At 46.8% G+C, this 20,897-nt stretch overlaps 5 protein-coding genes across 5 annotated transcripts; 2 read left to right on the top strand and 3 right to left on the bottom strand.

Moving 5' to 3' along the window:
• Window positions 1-691: 691 nt before the first annotated feature.
• GGS22DRAFT_189006 (histone H4.1) lies at window positions 692-1,158 on the bottom strand (the record flags this gene model as incomplete). Its single annotated transcript, XM_047964791.1, has 3 exons — window positions 692-855; window positions 914-1,051; window positions 1,149-1,158. The coding sequence occupies 3 exons, from the start codon at window positions 1,156-1,158 to the stop codon at window positions 692-694; spliced, it is 312 nt and encodes a 103-aa protein (XP_047818631.1).
• Window positions 1,159-2,580: 1,422 nt separating this feature from the next.
• GGS22DRAFT_164364 (histone H3) lies at window positions 2,581-3,580 on the top strand. Its single transcript, XM_047961524.1, has 3 exons — window positions 2,581-2,831; window positions 2,990-3,142; window positions 3,199-3,580. The coding sequence occupies exons 1-3, from the start codon at window positions 2,619-2,621 to the stop codon at window positions 3,241-3,243; spliced, it is 411 nt and encodes a 136-aa protein (XP_047818632.1). The 5' UTR covers window positions 2,581-2,618; the 3' UTR covers window positions 3,244-3,580.
• A 773-nt stretch (window positions 3,581-4,353) lies between these two features.
• GGS22DRAFT_200474 (beta and beta-prime subunits of DNA dependent RNA-polymerase) lies at window positions 4,354-9,688 on the bottom strand (the record flags this gene model as incomplete). The annotated part of the gene is made up of 2 exons (XM_047966445.1): window positions 4,354-9,437; window positions 9,507-9,688. 2 exons carry the CDS (start codon window positions 9,686-9,688, stop codon window positions 4,475-4,477), a joined length of 5,145 nt encoding a protein of 1,714 aa, XP_047818633.1. The 3' UTR covers window positions 4,354-4,474.
• A 357-nt stretch (window positions 9,689-10,045) lies between these two features.
• Window positions 10,046-11,787, top strand: GGS22DRAFT_164371 (PRP3-domain-containing protein). Its single transcript, XM_047961525.1, has one exon. The coding sequence runs from the start codon at window positions 10,253-10,255 to the stop codon at window positions 11,726-11,728; it is 1,476 nt and encodes a 491-aa protein (XP_047818634.1). The 5' UTR covers window positions 10,046-10,252; the 3' UTR covers window positions 11,729-11,787.
• An 8-nt stretch (window positions 11,788-11,795) lies between these two features.
• GGS22DRAFT_164373 (putative excision repair protein rhp3) lies at window positions 11,796-14,651 on the bottom strand. Its single transcript, XM_047961526.1, has 2 exons — window positions 13,809-14,651; window positions 11,796-13,736 (listed from the first exon to the last, which is right to left on the bottom strand). The coding sequence occupies exons 1-2, from the start codon at window positions 14,397-14,399 to the stop codon at window positions 11,940-11,942; spliced, it is 2,388 nt and encodes a 795-aa protein (XP_047818635.1). The 5' UTR covers window positions 14,400-14,651; the 3' UTR covers window positions 11,796-11,939.
• Between the last annotated feature and the right edge of the window lie 6,246 nt (window positions 14,652-20,897).

A 20,897-nucleotide genomic window follows, 5' to 3' on the forward strand; every position in this document is an offset into this window, starting at 1 on the left:
AGGATTTGTACTTCCGAAAACTCATTTGGTGAGTCATATACTCCAACGCCCACGGGATCATGTAGAGAACCGCTGTAGTCATTCGAACGAGTCAAATGCATTCACACTGACTAGGTGTTCGTATGAACATGGCGATAAGATTTCACCTGGTACATATTCCTATAACTACTGTCATGATCTACTCTAAGAATGAGAGGTGTACGTAGGAGCACGTGGTGCTAATATTGAATACGCATGTAGTCATATCTGAGTCACAACTCCCTGGAACAACATATCCAAGTATTGCAATCTCATGATTGACTTATTACTCGAAGCAAACATTGGTAAACACAGTATGAACATGACACAAGACAAATCAAGGCTAGATGAAATAGGGTTTACTATGTTCCGAGGACGGAAGCCGACAAGTCTAAATGGACGCGTGACGCGTCATGGACAGTGTAATTACTCATAACAATCACAGCGAGTAGAGGATGATTTCATGTGTTCATTGAATTGATTATGCCTCGACGGGCAAATCCATGTAATAGACCCCCCTTAAACCCGTATGGTACAGTGAACACCATAAACGCAGACCCAATCCATGACCATCGTGCCAACCACAGTGCGAGTTGTATGTGGTAATCGCGAGAAAAATGACTTTCGTAACAGACGTGAACTCCCTTCCCAAAACCGAATATAGACGGATGACTTAACCACCGAAACCGTACAGGGTGCGGCCTTGTCGCTTCAGGGCATAGACGACGTCTAGGGAAGTGACGGTCTTGCGCTTGGCGTGCTCAGTGTAGGTGACGGCATCACGAATGACACCCTCAAGGAAGGACTTCAGGACACCTCGGGTCTCCTCGTAGATCACTGAGTAGACGCGTTAGTACAAGATACAACAAGACGCGACGCGATTAATGGAACTTACTAGCTGAGATACGCTTGACACCACCACGACGCGCGAGACGTCGGATAGCAGGCTTTGTGATACCCTGGATGTTGTCACGCAAGATCTTGCGATGACGCTTGGCGCCACCCTTTCCGAGACCCTTGCCACCTTTGCCGCCTATGGAAGACGTGTTAGCGATACTCGTTCATGAGGCTGAAGCTGAATGCAAGGCGACACCGAGCATGGCTACTTAGAAGTACTAAGGGATACTTACGTCCAGTCATCTTGAATGAGGTTAAGTGTAGTGAGAAGTGGTAGTTTGTATTGGGTGTTTAATGGTAATTACGGTTGGGTGCAGGTGAGGCTGAGATGTAAGCGGGTTGTTTTGAAGTTAAAAGGTTGAAGACGTGGGGAAAGCAGATGGTTTTAAATAAGGAACAGTAAATGGCATTAGCGCAAAGTCAGATCAGCCTGGTGGATCCATTAACGCGAACTGCGTGCCTGATCAGCCCCAATCTTTTTTAAGAGAAAAATAAAGATGGCTACTTTGGCCAATAGAAAAAAAGAAGATAAGCGCATCACAGATAGTTACACTGAACCCGCGACTGTTGCGCTATACCCGTTTAAGACCAGTTTTTGGAAAACCTTATGTTAAAACGAACCAATTATTAATTCTCATTCTTACCAGTTCTGGTACTGTGACCAAGTATTCATGTACCGTAAATCGCACTTGCACCTTTTAATAATTAAAGCTAATATATGAACATTACTGCGAAGAGAACAGGTTATATTACTATTTGGGTATGTACATACTTAAGTACCTACATAAGTATTTAAGGGGTCTTTCTATGTGTAACCAATTAACAGAACCATTCAATGATGTAATTCCACTTGAGGCGCACCTGCTTAATACTTGATTCGAAGCTTCAAACATGGATGTGTCTCTTTCAAGGTGCACTTACTTAGTATGATATCTTTGATGAAAGACTAGAACCTTGATAAAGTTACCTGAGTGTCAACATAAAGTTGGTAGGTACATGAAAATATCCAAGTTGTAGTACATTCTAATGACTTAAACTTAAGCTGCAGTTTCCAAATATGGCGGCGATTACAGTGTCCATTCACAAATATGTTAAGCTACTAAAGGTAAGACCGTTGTGATGTACCTAAGTATCTAGGCAATTACATTACCAAATGTCTCATCGGTCGCAGTGTGTACTTAAGTATTTCTATAGTGATTGCCTATAATAATTGTACTTTTTTCTTGATATGGATTATTGAGAGTTACGAATGTGGTAAAGCGCACTAAGCTGTGGGGATCTGCGGATTGCTGCACCCAATCAGAAATTAGAGCTGTTTTAAATGGCAACCAAGCATGCGAATTTCCCACCTAAAACCAAAGCATTTTTTAACAGCAAAACGCACCCCTGTCTCCCCTCGAAAAAATAATCAATAACACAACCCAAGTAGGCGCGCTTTTGAATTTTCTGATCCTGCACTGCGCATTGACCAACTGCTTTAGGTGCTCTAGGCTACTACTGCCCTTTGCACATAATCAGCCAGCCCCAGAACCCAGGCTCTCACTTTATTTAAACCTGTCCCCCACCCCTCATCCAATCCATCTTCCTTTCAACATTTCCAACCCACAACCACTATCTCATCTCACCCTCCATCAAAACAACCATCAATCCATCCACTTTCATCAACTTTCCCATCATCAATCAACACATTACCATCAACCACAATGGCCCGCACTAAGCAGACCGCCCGTAAGTCCACTGGTGGCAAGGCTCCCCGTAAGCAGCTTGCTTCCAAGGCTGCTCGTAAGAGCGCACCCTCAACCGGAGGTGTCAAGAAGCCTCACCGCTACAAGCCTGGTACCGTCGCTCTTCGTGAGATTCGTCGCTACCAGAAGTCGACTGAGCTGCTCATCCGCAAGCTTCCCTTCCAGCGTCTGGTAAGTCAATATTCAATTAATCTAATGCATCATCGCTCCTATCGCGTCATTTGTCGCATGGGTGCCACGGTCGCACTTTTCTACAATATATCCACAACACCAACGCGGTTTCCCCGCGACGCGACTTGTAAACATCATACTAACGCGTCATTTAACAGGTTCGTGAAATCGCTCAGGATTTCAAGTCCGACTTGCGCTTCCAGTCTTCTGCCATCGGTGCTCTTCAGGAGTCCGTCGAGTCTTACCTCGTCTCCCTCTTTGAGGACACCAACTTGTGCGCCATCCACGCCAAGCGTGTCACCATCCAATCGGTCAGTACACTTGCATCATCATTATCTATCAATCTATATGCTAACAATTTCTACAGAAGGATATCCAGCTCGCTCGCCGTCTCCGTGGCGAACGCAACTAAGCGGTTGCTGTACTTGTACTCTAGTAACCTTCATGGACAATTGGGTTTAGGGCGTACAGTGCCCTATCACGATACAGGGATGGCATGATGACTCGGTTTTGCACGGGATGGGTAATCATTAAGGCGTTATGAGTTGATCGCGGTGCTTTTATTCACAGAACATGGCTTGTACATCAGTTCTAGGCTGTCATTGAGGGCGCCACCACACTGAACAACATGAATCTGAACACCTGTTTACAATACTTGATTTACTATGCTGCTATTGTGATATGGACCATGGTGAACATTACCTGTAAAGTTTACCGCGCAAGACAATAAACATCAACAATAACCATGACAATGAATGATGCATTGATGTGTTCCGAATAGAATATGATTGTGTCTTGACCATTGTCGGTCCTAATACTGTGGCATCCTTCTGGTTATCTCGTAGTTGAAGTTATCCATAGCTATGATATCCTTCATTGTGTTATTCGCGTAATATATATGAATAGCATCATGTTGCCATCTCATTTCAGTAATAATGCGTGCAGTTTTCCGGAGCACATCGATTATATATAAATTAAACTATTCTATCCACTTACGATACTCTTCTGAACGAACTGCCTTCGCGTTTTTGCTGGAAACATCCACCAACATGGAGTCTTAAACATATTTCTCTTACATTAACTCGGTTTTTATTGTTCGCTGGGAATGTTCATGGCTATGCTACATACAACTCGATATCTTAGTACTCCGGTAAACCCAGGCTCTGCTTTGTTCGATTACTTACCTTCGGGGGCACTTATTGCGCTACACGGAGCTGGGTGTAAGCCTTGGGGTGGCAAAACCTGCGTGTGGCAAATCGTACGGGATCGTCATCGTTCTTGGAGATGGACGGCTTTGTTTATGTTTATATGAGCTGTTGATTCGACTAATCGATTTCATTTACTTGTAACTTTACGTGTAGTATTCGTGGATACCTAAGAATAGGGATCATATGTTGAAATATTCGTTACTTTTCGTTTCCCGGTGGTAAGTGATAATCATCGTGATGACTGAAAAAACTGACATAGCGGCAACTCAACTGTACACACCACATCCTACGTCATTAATCACGATACTAAATCATTATAACGTATAAAACATTTCTGCTATATTCTCAAAAACGACGATAAATACATAATATACCCCAACCCGAGCTCGAAAAAACTCCCATACACCCACTTTTCGAATCCTATTACACCGCGACTTAGCCCAAGTTGTTCTTCCCGTTCTTCGGATGCGCCTTGGTAAGGACATCAAAAGCTCCCGTGCCGGTCTTGCCGAGTCTTCCCATAACGATGCGGCTACTCGGCGTGCTTAGGTCGTCCCAGTCTCCATCGAGGATGGCGTCCTTGAGGAAGGATAGAGTGGTCTCGAAGCTCATCTTGGTGAACGGGCTGACGTTGCCCTTGAGGCCGTTGCGGTTGAACGGCGTGAAGCCTCCGTTTCTCGTCATGTAGTCGCCGATCAGGTTGAGATGGCGTTTGTCGACGCTAATTCCGTGACCGTCGAAAATGCCACCCAGTTCCTGGATGATGGCGCTGCGTGCTGCCTCGACACCGTATACTTCCTTGACTGCTGCAATGTCGTTCGTCTGGATTCGGTTGGGGTTGATGAAGTCGCCGTACTTCTGCATGGCTCGGAGATTGACACCAGTTGTGTGAACCACTGCTCTCTCTTCTTTATCGCCGGTTCGCGGGTTGATGATCTGCTCATTAGGCACGAAGACGCATGTGCGAATTCCATCAATTTGCTGTATGACCGACTTCTTGACAGCGTCTTGGACGATGCTCAACATGAGGATTTTAGGTATGTCAGAATCGTATTCGAGTGTGAAATCACATTTTTCTCCCTTTTTCTCGTCGCATTTGAAGTGGGATACGAATTGTGTCCTTTCTAACACCCGGGCTGCGCGTGTGTCAGCCATTTTACCAGAATCTGAATCATTATCCCCGTCGTCGTTTTGTGGTGGTGGGCTGCCGCCAAATCCTTCATCTTCAGGTTCGTCTTCATCCTCGGGCGACGCTTCGCGTTCCATTCGCCTTTGAATCTCATCATCTTCGTCGTCATTTGCACCGTAAGAAACTGCCTGTGACCGGTTTGCGCGTTGCTTCGCATTTGTCGCATCGTCGTCATCGCCGTCATCATCATCGTCATCTTCATCGCGTGCAGCAGCATCGGGGTTGCCAGACGCCACTTCCACTACTCCGGATTTAGTACCGACATCGGGTACTGCGGCATCCGCCCGATCAATCTTTGCTTTTATCTCTTTGTTGACCAACTTTTCCAACATGGGCATAAATTTGATCTCCAAAGTGCGAAGTACGTCAGCAATACTAATTGCGTACGTCTTTGTATATTCATCGGAGGAGAAGAATTCAAGGTGAATGTCGAATTTCTTCGCTAACGCATAACTGGCGCTTTTCCCGACGCGTTCCTTAACCGTGACCTTGTTCAGGACGTGCGAGAGCGGGAGAATACTAATCGCCTTCGCAAAAGTCGCGCCGTCCTCTTCAGATAACTCTTCGTTTAGTAATAGCGTCATAGAGGGCGTGCTGATGTGATCACTAGCTGTCATAAGAATTTCCCTTAGACGCGGGATACCTAGAGTGACGTTCTTCGCAGAGTGACCAGCTAAATGGAAAGTATTCAGCGTCATCTGGGTCGACGGTTCACCGACAGACTGGCCGGCCACAATTCCCACGGCCTCGCCAGGTTCCATCAGCGAGCTCAGATACTTAGCATGGAATATTTTCTCAGCATATTTACGAGGAATAATTGCGGAGCTTGAATTCTTCTGGCGTTTATCCCCTTTCTCTTTGATCAACCCATCTTTATTGTCCTTAATATATGCGGTTACCTTCTCGTAAAACTTCTCTGAAGTAGAGAATGCATGTCTGTTGGGGTTGAGCTCGGTATGAATGGGATCAAGCGCCTTCGGATCGTTCGCTTTGGCTAGCTTGACGGCTTTCTTTTGGTACTTCTGAGCAAAGTCCTTGGACTCATAGATCTCTTGGTCCCATCCTCTCTCGGCAATACCAAGTCGATCGATCTGTGATGTTTGATTGCGTAGCACGAAGCCGAAATCAGTCAAGTACTTCTGCTTGGTGATGTCCACACCATCTTCTCCATACAAGAACTGAATCATTGATCCATCGGCATCTCGTACAGATGAATCGTAAGCCACTTTCAAGCCTTCCATACCCTTGATAAGACATCTCTGAAGGTAACCAGATCGAGATGTTTTCACGGCTGTATCAATAAGACCTTCTCGTCCAGCCATATGATGGAAATAGTATTCTTGGGGACGAATTCCAGTCAAGAAACGATTTACGATATAGCCTCCAGCTCGTACGCTAGTTTCGAAGGGACGGAAACAAGGCAACGATTTACCACTAATCATGAGAGGGACTCTCCTACCCTCAAGAACTTGCTGACCAAGGTTGCAAGAAATGAGATTTGCGTTAACCGAACTTCCCTTCGCGCCAGATGTTGTCATCGACTGCATTTGATTTTTGGGGAATTGTTTCTTGAGACCTGCCGGGAGACAGGCAACAGTGATGTGGCTAGAGAGAACGCCTGATTGTGAGTTCATCATATGATCAAGATCTTCTTGTTTAGAGTCATCGCGCATAACCTCCTCTAAACGTTCTAGCAATATAGGCGTTGTGCTGTTAACGTCTGTGCGGTCACCCAAGCTCACAAACTTCGCGGCAACCTCAAGACCGATATGGTTGGCATTCTCTAGTTTCTCTTTCCGAGTTTTTTCGCCTTCGGGTGTAAGTCGCAAATCGTCCATACCACAGCTGAATGCGCGCATGTTAAGGTATCGGGTAAGCATTCGGCCTAAACAGCTGAGAAGTTTGGAGGCGGATTCGGGCCCCCAAATTTCGTGGATCGAATGTACGAAGCCGCCGGAACTCGGACCTAGTTGCGATTTGTCGAGGATACCAGTAATGAATTCGCCATCATTAAATAACACATCTCCATCTTCGGTGAACTTTCCCCACGCTGTCCCCTTTACTTGCGATTTCCCGGAGAGCCATAGATCACCGCAGCCGGCCGGCTTAATGTTCTTCAGTATAGTCGTAATGACCTGTTTTCCAGTCCAGCGCAAGGCCGGTTTTATGATAGCTGGGGGTACGAGTTCGAGCCTCTCAGATGTGATATGGCCACTTTCAGGCCGTAGCGCGCTGTATATTAATTGGTGGTATGCACCTTTGTCAAAGAATGTATCCCTGTTACAAAGGGCGACTGAGACGGAAAGATGGTCCTGAATAAGACCTCGTAGTGGCTTTCCAGCCGTGGCAGAAAGATATTGGTGATCGGTGTCAGCAATCTTTAAGGCTTCTGCGCGGGCAAGTTCGTTTTGCGGAAAATGCATATTCATCTCATCACCGTCGAAATCTGCGTTGTAGGTGTTACAATTCGCGTAGTGCATACGAATCGTCTTTTCTCCGGGGAGAACTCTGGCGCGGTGGCCCATGATTGAAGGCTTGTGGAGTGTAGGTTGACGATTCATCAAAACCACGTCGCCGTTTCCAAGATGCCGGTGGACTTTCTTGCCCTTAACTCCAGCATATTCCTGGCTTGTCGGCGCGAGAAGTTGGTTAGCCAAGGCGACTCGGTCTTCGACGGATTTATTCTTGAGGTTAATAATTTGCCCATTCTCATTCTCTATAGCTGCAGCACCAGGCCACTTGTCGACACCGTTGATAACCGCTTGTTGCATCTCTCTGAAGTTGTGGCTTGTGACAGGTTCTGGATAAGTTAATTTCTTAGCGAAGACGGGAGGGACGCCTATTTCACTGGTCTCTATATTGGGGTCCGGAGAAATGACACTTCGCGCAGCGTAATTTACACGCTTGCCCATCATGTTTTTCCTGAACAGACCTTCTTTCTTTTCTAGTTTTTGCTTGATACCATCTTCGTTCCTCTTTCCGGCGGCGCCGCGAATGGGGTTCCTATCTCGGTCAATTAGAGAATTTACGCTGTCCTGAAGTTGAACACAGGCTTCGTGCATTTCAGACATGTCTCGCCGTCGGGTATCTGATTCGGGGTCGTTTCCATGTTGTGAGATTTCTTTGTGAATTTGGGCAATTCGTGCACATGATGAAAGAATCATCTTATAGAGCGAATTTTGTTGAGCCTCCGCGATTGCTCCATCGCCTGCCTTGGCTTCGGGGCGGTACTTGTTCGGCGGAACTAGAACGGTTTGTATGAAGAAATTATCGGCGGGAAGTTTCTTCTCGGAGGGTCTCGAATTATAAACCAGACGCATAATCTCCTGCTCTTTTTCGAATAGGAGTTGTAGTCGAGCTTGAACTTCCATCGAGTTGACATAGCGTTGCTGAGATATGGCTGCTGGGCCTTTCTTCTTCTTCGAAAAGATGCTGGGCCCTTCAGACATGATCACATCACCATTCTCGTCAAGCTCTTCACCTTCTCCTTCCTCATCGTCGCCGCTTTCAGCCTCAGCCTCTCCTTCACTTGAAGGTAGATCGATATCAGCTATTCCTTCGTCAGACTCGTAGCTGCGCTTCTTAGTTACATCCGCCTTCGATTTCCGTCTTATGGTTAAGGCATCTCTGTGTTCCATGTTGCGCTGAGCCATCTTGGCCTGGTCCTTTGCGCTGAGCGGTTTCTCGAAAATCTTAACAAAACGGTCTTTTCTGAAGCTTGGAGATATGGCCTGGCAAGTGGCGCATGCTCTGCCTTTAGTGATTTCTCTCAAGAAGTTCTTGAGCACTTCTCTCCTAGCTTCCGAAGCACCTTCATGCTTGCCTTTCCTGATATCGGCAGTTCCAAGCCTGTGTTCCTTTAATACCGATCGGGTGTACGCCTCCCTCATACGAGCCACCTTGTCGAAACTAGAAGCTTCTTCGCCATCAGAAAGATCTTCATCCTCCACTTCTATGTCGGTAGTATCGGCATTGATATCGTCTAAGTAGTTGGCCTCATCTATGAGACCGAACTGGAGAAGACGCAATTTGCATGCGACAAGGTCAATATCGACTCGTCGCATTCGAAAGCGAAAACAGTATTGGCATTGGGCTCGAAGTAATCTCAAAATCTGGTCCATAAAGACGGGATGGTATAAAGGGACCGGAAGATCGATGTGGCCAACATGGCCGGGACAATGCGGTTGCGAGAGATTACATGTTGTGCAGCTACAAGAGATCAATTAGTATGCGACGCATACTCGGGAAATGGTAGTATTATAGCTATATCCTACTTACACTTGATCGCCCCATGCCCCAAGCGCAGGATCATAAAGACCACCGGGTATAGGATTTAAAAGACTGTCGAAGGTGGTTGGATTTTCAATTCTCTTAACCGAGATAGCTTTGATTTCTGCGGGAGTGAGGAAGTCGAAATCGACGCTGTCGATCGCAGACGATATAGGCTGAGAGACGTTCATGACTGAAGCTGTCACCGGCTCATCGCCTGGCGTAACTCTCTAAATAAACTTTAAGGCCAGTAATTGGATGTTTTAAAGTTCGTATAGAGTCGAGGCGCACCCGGAAACCCTATTAATTCATGACTTTGCGCTTTTCTGGATTGTATCCAACGATTGAATGGCTGGACGCAGACTTCAGTTGCTTCGAACGGTTTTTTAGTGGGGTTGGCGGATTGATTCAAAAATTTAGAGCTCGAACTTTTTTGCGGTATCAAACGGCAGAAATTTCAGGTCATGTGACTTATCTTATCTTTAATCCTTATCGCACCTACCTTGTACTTTGAATTTATGCATTGTGACTGTCATATGAGAAAGAGCTTGGCTTCTGGTTGCTGGTCGTTCTTCCTTTCGTCCTTGGATATCAAACTACTTTTTCTTTCCCTTTCTTCCTTACTCTTACTGACGTTATATGCACAACTTCGCATTTGAAGTTATTGCAGATTAATCGAGTAGCTGATTTGTTGTCTACGAAACATTCCTCGTTCATTCATAATATAAGGCTACGCATAATCACAATCGATCTCTATGGATCGAATCTCATTGAAACGACACGGTTCGCCCGGCCTTGGCCTTCGCAACGATGGCGGATCTCGAGTCCAGAAACCAGATCCAGGTTCAGACAAAGCAGCTAAGCTCGCCGCGCTCAAAGCTCGTGTATCAGCTGCCATAGGTACCAGCAAGGCGAAAGGAGGATTAAACGTTGGGCTACATCCAGCACTCGAAGACCTTGGACAATGGAAACCCGGCGGCAATAAATCTAGTGATTCGAAATCGAACTCGCGCCACGATAGTAATCGACCGCCGAAGAAACAGGCGCTCGATCTTTCGGGACCGTCTAATGAAGAGATCAAGAGCAATCCATATTTCGACGCGAGTTTGGGGGCACCTAGTGTGAAGCCGCGACAATCGCGCCACCTGATATTCAACCAGAAGGGTAAATACATCCAACAGGCGAACGCGCTGCGTCGGCAGGCCGCGCTCGAGGCCCTGAAGAAGAAGATCGCAGCCGGCACGCGCAAGGTCGGTATCGACGAGGATAAAGATGTCGAGAAGAACTTCATTATCGATGCTCCACCAGAGATCGAGTGGTGGGACGAAGGTCTAGTGGATGGAAAGAATTACGATGATATCGAAAATCCCAAGGCCCTGAAGATCGAATCCGAAGATACGATAGTTACGAGATATATCCAACATCCTGTCGCCATCGAACCACCCCAAGACAAGAACGTCCCTGCTCCGAAACCTATGTACCTCACCTCCACTGAACAAGCGAAACTGCGCCGCCAACGCCGAATGGCCGACCTAAAAGAAGAACAAGCCAAGATTAGGCTCGGTCTGGTGCCGGCGCCGCCACCAAAGGTCAAGAAGGGTAACCTAATGCGTGTACTGGGCGAGGAAGCCGTCAAGGACCCTACGGCCGTCGAAGCGCGCGTGAACCGGGAGATTGCAGACCGACACGCGAAGCACGTGGAAGCGAACGAGGAGCGAAAGTTGACCAAGGAGCAAAAACACGATAAGCTAGCAACGAACCAAGAGAAGGATGCGGCGAAGGGATTGCACATGCTGGTCTTCAAGATCAACAGCCTAGCGAACGGCCAGCACCGGTACAAGATCAACATCAACGCGGACCAGCTGGCGCTCACGGGACTGGTCATCATGCACCCGAAGCAGAACCTAGTCATCGTCGAGGGCGGCGAGTGGTCCATAAAGCACTACAAGAAGCTGATGCAGAACCGCATCAACTGGACGGAGAACCTAGCATCGAGAGAGAAAGACGCACAAAACGAAGCCTTAAAACAATGGCTCAAGGCCGAGAACGAAGAAGGAGACCTAAAGGACCTAGCGGAGAACCAATGCAAGTTGATCTTCGAAGGCGAGGTTAAGTCCCGCGCGTTTAGAAAATGGGGATCGAAGGTCTGCGAGACGGATAGCGAGGCGAGAGAGGTGCTGACCAAGTCCAAGATGGAGAATTTCTGGAACCTCGCGAAGTCTACGCATTAGAGTAATTAGTATACTAGGTTAGGGAGATTGTAATACAATGTTACGATACGAATATTGGGAATTGGTATGCCTTAAACAAGTTTATGGGTGAATTAACTAAGGCCTCGTAATGCAAGGCTGCTTTTCTGTATGCTTTTCCTATGGATTCCCCAAACGCCCAATTCGCCAAGTAGTGGTACAAGATCGGATCGAAGAACTATCCAACGTACGATTAGGCGCCATCGAGCTCCATCATACCCTCCTCGTCGCTCATGTCGTAGTCCTCATTGAAGGACTGTAAAGCTTGAGCCTTCAGAGCCTCTGCTGCTATATTCTCCTCTTCCATCTCCTGCAGCTCTCTGATCCTTTCCTCGTCCATTTTCTTCTGGTGCTCCTTTAGGTCCCCGAGACTCCACATACTGATGCCCTCCTGATCTTTAGACTTGAAGGGTCGCGCCATGTCCCGCAGGAAACGCTTCGCCGTGATGACTGCCATGTCGGTGCTGAGGTTGCCATCTACTTCTTGCATGGCCTGGTTGATCCATTTAGGTAGCTGGAGTCGCTTCTTCTGGAAGCGGCGGTCCGCGAGTACCATGATACCGTAGTCATCCTTTCCTCGGAGCACGCGACCGAGACACTGGGCGGCGTGTCGCATCGCATCGAAAGATAAGAAGTCATTCTCTCGGATGCGGTAGGTTTCTCGTAAGAATTCCAGCCTAGCCTTGAGGATACGTGACACCGTGTACTGGAACGGTACGCCAATACACAACACCGTTCGTCCGTACTGGTGGTCGAAATCGATGCCTTCGGAAACTTTTCCACGAGCGACACAGAGAAGAACTGCTCCTCTGCCGTTACAGCACGCCGTACGATATGTCTCTAGGGCGAGCGAGGTCTCCTGGGCGTCTGGCGTCTCTACCAAGATCAACTTGTACTTCCAGACCTCGTCTAAAATTCCCATACCTTGCCACATGCTAATAATAGACTCCATGTAAAGGTAAGAGGGGAAAAAGACGACCATGCCGTCGGGAGTAATCTTGGCGAATTCGGTCAAGAGGTTACCATAGTTGCGGACCACGCTAGGTTCATTTCTGACCGCAAAACTAGTAGAAACCGTGGCTTGATCGCTACCTCGGGTGACTATCATTGGCAAGAAAGATTTTCTGGCCAGAGTCATCGCGTATGATTCCTGGACAACCGTAGTGAAGCCCAGCATCTTTGGATACATCTCTAGGGGTGAGATAGTTCCCGATGTGATAATGACAGAGCTAAATCTGTCGAAGACGGGCTTGATCGCGATAGCTGCGTCAAGGCACGTAAAGTGTAGAACCGGGTTGGGGACCTCGGCGGTGTCGGACTCGAATGGCTCGAGGATCAGCAAGAACCCTTTTTCATACGTCGCGACAAGAGTGGCGAAGGTGGCCACCTCTTGGAGAGGCTGGAAGTCCTCGATGTTCGTAAACTCGAGGGTTCTCACAAGCGAGGTCAGCCTTTCGGCGCAGAACCTCAGTGGCTTCTTCTCAATAAAGGTGTGCTCCTTAAGATGCGCAAGGAATGATGGCGGAGTTTCGGAGATAACCTGGCGGACTTTCATCCGCGTTTTTAGGTACTCGATAAACCGTTTCAGGAAAGCAGTGAAGTGTTCAGCTCTGCGAATATTTCCGGGGACCGCCTCTTTCAGCAGGTCATCCGGCAGAACTGGGTTCGACATGAAGGTATCTTCTTGACGAGCTTCATCGGCATCCCTGAGACCTTCGACTAGCTTTTGATATTCATTCTCTAGCTGTTCTCGGTCGGTCTCCTTCATCTCGCTGATCTTCTTCTCTAAACTTTGAGCACCTTTTGTAGCCCTGTCCAGTGACTTCTCGGTGATATCTGTGCTTAGAGACTCGATACAGACATTGTCTATGTTGTGTGCCTCGTCAAATACAACAATGCAATCTTTCGAGAGCTCCTTGGATACACGTTCTGCGATCTTTGGGTCTAGCAGATAGTGATAAGAGTAGATGATTACATCGCAGTATTGCATCTAAATTGAGAAATTGTGAGCACAGAGTTTCTAGTCTAAGAGTCTTAGAAATGTGACGTAGAGAAGGCTTACCATTCGTCTTGCAGTGAAGTAAGGGCACTGCTTTTTCTGCTCACCGTACTTCAGGATGTCGTCAAGAGTCCAAACACCGTTCGGGATAAGGTCATGAGGTTCTAGGAGGTCGAGGTTGTCATGGTATATGCAGGTATCAACGCTCTCGCCTTTCTCCTTCTTCTCTCTGACAAAGCCCGCGGTCAAGCTACGACATCTGGCGTCCACGATGGCACCGCTCTTTTCCCTCTTTACAGAAGGGTGCAGACAAAGGTTCTTGCGACTGGTTAAACCCAGTCCGCGGAATTCTTCTACGTGACCAAGCTCATCGGCACGGAACTTCATGAGGGCCTGGAGTTCAGCTAGTGCTTTCTCGATCTCGGACATGGTACGCGAGCAATAGATGAGCTTTCTATGCTCGGGGTAGTGTTGCTGGTAGGCGATAATGAGTGAGAGTAGCGATACGGTCTTGCCGGTGCCCGAAGGCATCTCTAGGACACAGTGACCGCCGGCATCGAGAGTCCTTTTCAGGTCACACATGTACGCATATTGCTCCGGGTAAATGCGCGGATAAGGGAAAAGAATAGGGAGGTCGTCAATAAAGAACTTCATCTTGACTCGGTATGTGGGATTTAGTTCAAGATAGTATCATGTGTTGGGAATCGGATTGTTGTGATAGACGCTTAGCGCAGCTGCGTCGATGATTTACGCGTTGATTAAATAGGCGGGTAGCTGCATTCTCAACCCGCCAAAAAGGACTTAACTTGTGCCGTACCCAGGTATTTTATGAGTCGACTTTAGATACTATATATGAATAGGTATCCAGATAGTATATGAAGTGTCATATACTTTTCTTGACTTTTTATGATTTTAGGTGACACTCATCATTGACGTTGCTAGGCTGAGGTTTTACATACACTGCTAGGCCCTTGATAAGATAAGAGGTGCAGAGGGTGGCTCTTGCTCCTACATGTTTTCGGTACTACGAGGTAGGTACCGCCTGCTAGTGAGACTAGCCACAAATTGGCACTTGCTTGTGGCGGTTACAATGGTACCTGCCTAAGTGAAGTGGCACAGCAAACTTCAATGTTCAACTAGAATTTACTAATCTTCGACTTCCAAACTTTCTGCAATCCAACTTCTACTTATGGTTGTTCCATTGAATAATTAATTGTGAGCCCCTTAATTTGGCGACATATTTAAACGTTACTATCGTCGTTGGTTGTTAACGTTACCATATAGGTTCAGCGTCCACCATAGCCCTTGCTAACATCGATATGTTGTTGGGACTCGAAATCAATAAATAATGCAAATTGGCAAATATCTTCGGCGTCAACTGCATACAACAAGACCCGTTGTGGTTGGAATTCTGGACGATCGGTTTATCGATTAATCGTCACCGCATTGTCGCGGATCGTGCACCCAACTAAAGTATCGCGCGGGCAATTGCCGGTGTTAGGTATCATCGTTGAGTTCCCAAATAAAATTACCTAACTGCTAGGTTCTAGGTAATTCGATAAACCTGGCGGAAAGAAGTCGCAATAAGCTTTCTGCGCTGTACTTTTTAGACTTGAGTTATGCCGCGAAACAAGATCTACAATACGGCTTGTGCCATCGGGAAGAGCCGTGTGTTAGCAAGATGGGAGGTATCCCGCCGTATTGGAAACGCGTCTAATAGGGACGCCAAATCCCGACAGCGCGGTCAATCGCCCCGATAGCTTCTCACCTAACCATGGCCTTGGGTTGGGACCGGTTGGGGGGTTAATCGGATGAAGAACCAAACTACCGGATCCGGCACGATCGGGTTTAGATGTTTTAGATACAACTAGGCTTAGTCGTTTTCCCGCCTCCTTTTTTATTTTATTTTTCATTTTTCAATTTTTTCGAAACTGTCCGACCTGTTTGGCGACCCGGATACTTCCAAATTTTTGTACTAGTCAGCAAACGGGAAACAGGGAAACAAATAAGTTTGTTGACGCCATCAATGTCCGATTGTCACCCGCACTTTATGACAGCGAAGTTGCGGAATGCGGACGTTATTCCCAGGATTGACTCCGAACTCCATCACCGAAAATTACTAATTGCCGTGTCCGAATCGCTGCCGAATGAGTCCGAAGACCACGCGATGTAATACGTATGCACATCGGATGTACACCGTCAGCTCTCAGCCTTAGCCTTATATGCATTGCTATTTTGAGATGTCGCACTAGCAGCAGTATTCTACGAATGCTACATCGCCGAATTTATCGCTGACCACTAGGCTGCAGTAAATGTCACCCAGCAAGATGGGAGTTAATCAATCTTGTTTCAGGTGATGCTGAATACTGCGAATCCTGCGAGGCAATGCTCCTTTAGTGACACGGCATACAAAACGCAAACCGACCAGTTGACTAATCGCAAAACCCGGTTGTGGAAGGCATGCGGACGCCTCGAACTGAGTCATGTTAGCAGACTGACTGATCGCGTTTCTAGTATAATGTCGGGTTTTGACCATGTTTATCTTTAGATCATCGTATGTGTTCAGCTTCGTTGCATCGTCTCGTCTTGGTGGTTTACCCGTGATGAGCGATGGTAATGTCTCTTTCTGTCACGAAGAGCGGCTATTTCAAATCTCCAATCCATGGATGCACCATGCAAAGGATTCCCTAACGATAGCAAGCTCGAGCTAGGCGCATGCCAAGTTTGTTTCTATAGAGATTAAGAAAATCCTATATGCTTTGCTAAGCACTACGAGCACTACGAGACAACATCATCTCAACGTTGCTGTCGTCGTAAATAGCAGAGCTTCATAGCCACCCCGTTACGAAGCTGCTAATATCCTTGAAACCAAATTCAGGTAACATGTTAAGTAAGGTAGGTAGTCTCGCAGATTATCACCATCAGACTCCAATGTCACGATATGTATGTACATAGTAGTCCGTCCTCACGTCGGTGTTATCTAATTTAGCTACTTTAGATATCCGATATCTGCCGTGCTATGTATGCATGCAATTTGGTGTTGCATGTACGGTGAAAGGATTTGCAAGCCCCATGGCCCCATCTCGTACAGCGGCCAATTTCAGCCCCCGAAGCTGAAATCGCGCTCGCTGACTTTTCCGCTACCAGACAAGCGGCCAGATCTTCCCTAGTGAGCCGTTTTGGTAAGGAGTTTAAAAGACAACCTTCCCAAAGCAACCCCCTGCCGTGTGGGGACGCTTGGAGCAAATCTCCAGTAGAAAAATTGTGGTACAACGGGGAGTCCTGCGTATCTTGAATCCCTACATGCGGGTAAGGATGCGAGGATACATCGTTACATTTTCTCGATGTATTCGGCATACTGCTTTTAGGTAAGCTAAAGCCGGTTAAGCTACCTAGCACTCTCCTAGCACTCTCCAACCTGTCCAACTAAAATATCTACCCACTCTTAAATTCAGGGGATTTACAGACCTAAGAGACCCAAGGATACGTTGGGTATCATCATTCATCACGGGCGCTCCGCCACTCTTATTTCTGTCTCTGGGCACTTTTGCTACTGCCTATATCGTGAAAATCATCATTGCAGCGAAATAGTCGGCGATACAGACGCCATATATTGGCATTCACTGGTACTGGATACGCTGGGAGACAAGGTACGCGTCGACCTTCTCGTTTTGTGTGCGGAAGAGCCCCGCTTCGGCCGATTGTGTTATTAGCGAGATTCTTTGCACGTCCCGTCGTCCCCGTCGAGATGATACCGGTTACGGCTAGGTAGGGTATCTATGTATGTACATATGTAAAGATGTACAGATGTACGTGCATACATAGACATGTATACGTATATTATGAATGCATTTGGGTTTAATATCGCTCGATCGAAAAACATGGGTTTTCCAAAGATGGCTAAGTGTTAATTTCTGTGGCAATTGTGATCATTTTAAGAAAGCGATAGCGAGCTAGCTCGTCGACGACAGTTCTGAAACGTAGAGCTATATAAGCTTCATTCCTTCAACCCGACTCAGCCTCTCAACACCATGTGTATCAAAACGTGGCGGGGCAGTCGACTACCGCGTCTAACAATCCCGCGAAGACGAAATGACAATAATTATTGGTGAGAATTTAGAGGAGGGCTTACATATTCTGCATCTAAACCCGAGGGACCCGGCCGAAACACGTGGGTTATGGCAGCAAGTCAAAGGCGTAGAAAGATGGGGGCCGATTAAAGACAAAAAAGAAGGCTTCAGTATTCTCAGCTGTATTGACAAGAAGTATCAGTACATGAACTATTTCCTAGTACATACATATGTAGAGGTTACTTACTGACGGTGGATCGTTACAGGGCAGATAATAGAGTAGAATCCGAAGTCTTTAGTTCCTTCGGTAGTATTGGTAGTGGGTAGTGGGTAGCGCATTCTGCAGCCGCTCTTTTACCTATCATCGCTCTGCTAATAGCCCTGGAGACACTAATAGGCCACAATGGAGGAGAACTAAAAGATGGCAACGACACGTCGGTATCCTTAACAATTATTTTTCTACAGCGAATGCTCGTACCTGCAGCTAGGGCTTAGAAGCCAAGGATGAAAACTTTCGAGTAGTAATCAAAGACGTAGATGGCTCGAATGACATCAATCGATATATTTGGAGATCGTCAAATGGCGGTACATCCCAAATACTGCTGCCTTGTGACATTGGATATGACATTGGATATTATGACTTCATAATCATCGTAATCTTCATAATACAGGCCGTCTTTGTCGATGGCCGGGTGTTTGCCAATGGTTAAATCGAGGGTCATCGAGGACGACCCCTGGGAATGTCCTTGTAATGGATATAGATTTGGGGGATTTGGGGGTTAATTAGCCCTGATCTTATGAGATGGCATGTCTTTTTGTCGTTGATACCTACCGTTTCGTGGCGCAGCCTATGAAACAAGAACCAGGTAAGCGCTTAGGGATTTTAGTGCTAAATACAAAACCCCATCCTGCTAAACTCAAATTATTAGCCCCCCTTCCCCCCTGGATCCCTGATCCCGATGGGAATTTGGGAAAATGGGAAAAATTAAGCGGACGGTGGACGGCGGACGGCTCACTCATAGCGGGGATGTTGGACATGTCAGGGCAGTTGCGCCTTGTAGGAATAGCGATCACTTGGTATTTGCCCACTTTGGAATCCAAGCCGAAGAAAATAAAGTTACATCGGCTTAAAATCCAAATCCAAATACTCTTAAGGACATAATTACCTAGTTATTATCTTGTTTCCTTACATAGACCAGGTAGTCCGAAGACCAAGAATGGGGCTCATCCTTTATTCTTCTTGTTGGTTCTTAGTAGGCGTATCATTCATCCTATTTTGCCTACTATGCCGATGCACTGCGCAGACTATGTAATCCATGCTACGTAAGCATATGGATATCTAAGCAAGTTCTTTCCTATTTCATACATATTATCTCCGGCGCGACAGTTGTCTTTGACACGAGTGATGAAAAATCAATCATTACCGCTGGAGTTAGTGCTTCTTGTCAGTGTCCTAACCCCGAACGGCTTGGCCTTCCATCGTTCCGTCTCCATGTGGCTTAAAACATCCCCTGTATTTTCACTGGATTCAATGCGCTCTGCCGTCCCCTGTACCTTATCGCTAGATTTTATACCAAGGTCCACGTCTCTCTAAGTTCCCAATTCTAAGCAGAAGAACATTACATTGTCAATAGCCGTCTGCCCTATTGTCCCACATTGCTTAAAGAATAGGTTAGCCAAGCGTCCCCGGACTCAACCCAAGAACCAACAACAGTATATCACGCCATGGTGCTTTTGGTGCTTTTGATTTCTAAAAAAGACGCGTCCACGCTAGACTCCATGAGTTGAGCATAGTACCTACCTAGATCCTAGGTACATACACAGTGGTCGTAGCTTAACCGAGCTCTATACAACTCTCTCGCTTTGATAGAACTCTGAGGACTTTAAGTAAATGGTTCCTCACTCGCCTATCGTATTCGGCTTCTCACGATCTCCTCGCATGGAGATGATATAGGATAATGACTAAACACCATTCTTTAGCAAGTCACGTTATGGCTTGATAAGAACTTTATTTCGTGGATGTCGATGAAATACATAGACGGACAGGGGGTTATAAGGCTACCATTCTTCAGCACTTGGAGGATGGGTGTATGCAAGGAGCTGGATCTCCTCCTGGGCATGTACTCTCCTACCCTACTGGTACAGGTACATATCTACCTGGGTAGGTACATAACGCCAAGAAGATGTCCATATGGTTCTAATATGGGGATATGGCTTCAATAAGCCTTTATTTAAAGTACTACCAGGTATGTATGTATGTATGTTGAACAGTACGTAACGAGTTTAACGGGTTAACAATAGGCTTAGTGCGTACGGATACTTTTTTCGAAAAACCAAAAAAGTACACGATGCTCTGCCATGTTGGTTCGTCGAATATTTTCGGTCTGGCTTGATTAATCCCCCCGCCCGACAACCCCCCGGCTCCAACGGCGGAGGTCGTACGGTATGCTTGTATGGATGTATTAGTCACTCCCCATTTTCTCTATTTTTTTCCTTCTCTTGTACATTTAACCTATGTTTTCTAAGTATGGAATCCCTACCTCCTACACCTGTACGTACCATGCATACCAGGTAGTCTGACGTTATGTTATGTACCCAGTTAACCATGTTGTATCCTCTCTCTCCCTTGGCCCCCTACAGCCCACCACCACCACCTGGGCACTTCTCTTAGACTGCCGCGAAGCATCTTATTCGAGAGAGAGCACACACACTGGCACACTGACACACTACCTGTACTTCTTCCCACACCCCTGGTGATTTTGTATCCTCATTTTGATATACTGCTACTTTACCAAATATGACAAGTCCGCAAGTAAAAACTGGGTCCCGTCTGGCCTTACGAGCATCATATCCCACCCCCGGTATTATGTATTATTTTCCGGAGTCTGCCTTGGATGTACTACGGTACTAGGTATCGTGCAGGATGTATCGCGCTTGTTGCTCCTGGTGTGTCTGCCTCACTATGTTTATCTCGCTGCAGTTATATGGGGTACAGTTTCACTCTTACTGTCCGTTCTTACACCAACGGTGGCTAGTATCATACGTAGGGGCGTGAGCCGATGTTTAGTAGTACAGGGACTGC

The sequence above is a fragment of the Annulohypoxylon maeteangense genome (assembly GCF_022496945.1).
Source record: "Annulohypoxylon maeteangense strain CBS 123835 unplaced genomic scaffold GGS22scaffold_9, whole genome shotgun sequence".
Classification (NCBI taxonomy): Eukaryota; Fungi; Ascomycota; class Sordariomycetes; order Xylariales; family Hypoxylaceae; genus Annulohypoxylon; species Annulohypoxylon maeteangense.

What these genes read in the sequence shown, in the direction of transcription:
- GGS22DRAFT_164364 (XM_047961524.1), top strand. Translation starts at nt 2,619, where the DNA reads ATGGCCCGCACTAAGCAGACCGCCCGTAAGTCCACTGGTGGCAAGGCT. An exon ending in AGCTTCCCTTCCAGCGTCTG is followed by an intron (nt 2,832 to 2,989) that starts GTAAGTCAATAT and finishes GTCATTTAACAG; the next exon opens with GTTCGTGAAATCGCTCAGGA. An exon ending in AGCGTGTCACCATCCAATCG is followed by an intron (nt 3,143 to 3,198) that starts GTCAGTACACTT and finishes CAATTTCTACAG; the next exon opens with AAGGATATCCAGCTCGCTCG.
- GGS22DRAFT_164371 (XM_047961525.1), top strand. Translation starts at nt 10,253, where the DNA reads ATGGATCGAATCTCATTGAAACGACACGGTTCGCCCGGCCTTGGCCTT.
- GGS22DRAFT_164373 (XM_047961526.1), bottom strand. Translation starts at nt 14,399, where the DNA reads ATGAAGTTCTTTATTGACGACCTCCCTATTCTTTTCCCTTATCCGCGC. An exon ending in ACTTCACTGCAAGACGAATG is followed by an intron (nt 13,737 to 13,808) that starts GTAAGCCTTCTC and finishes TTCTCAATTTAG; the next exon opens with ATGCAATACTGCGATGTAAT.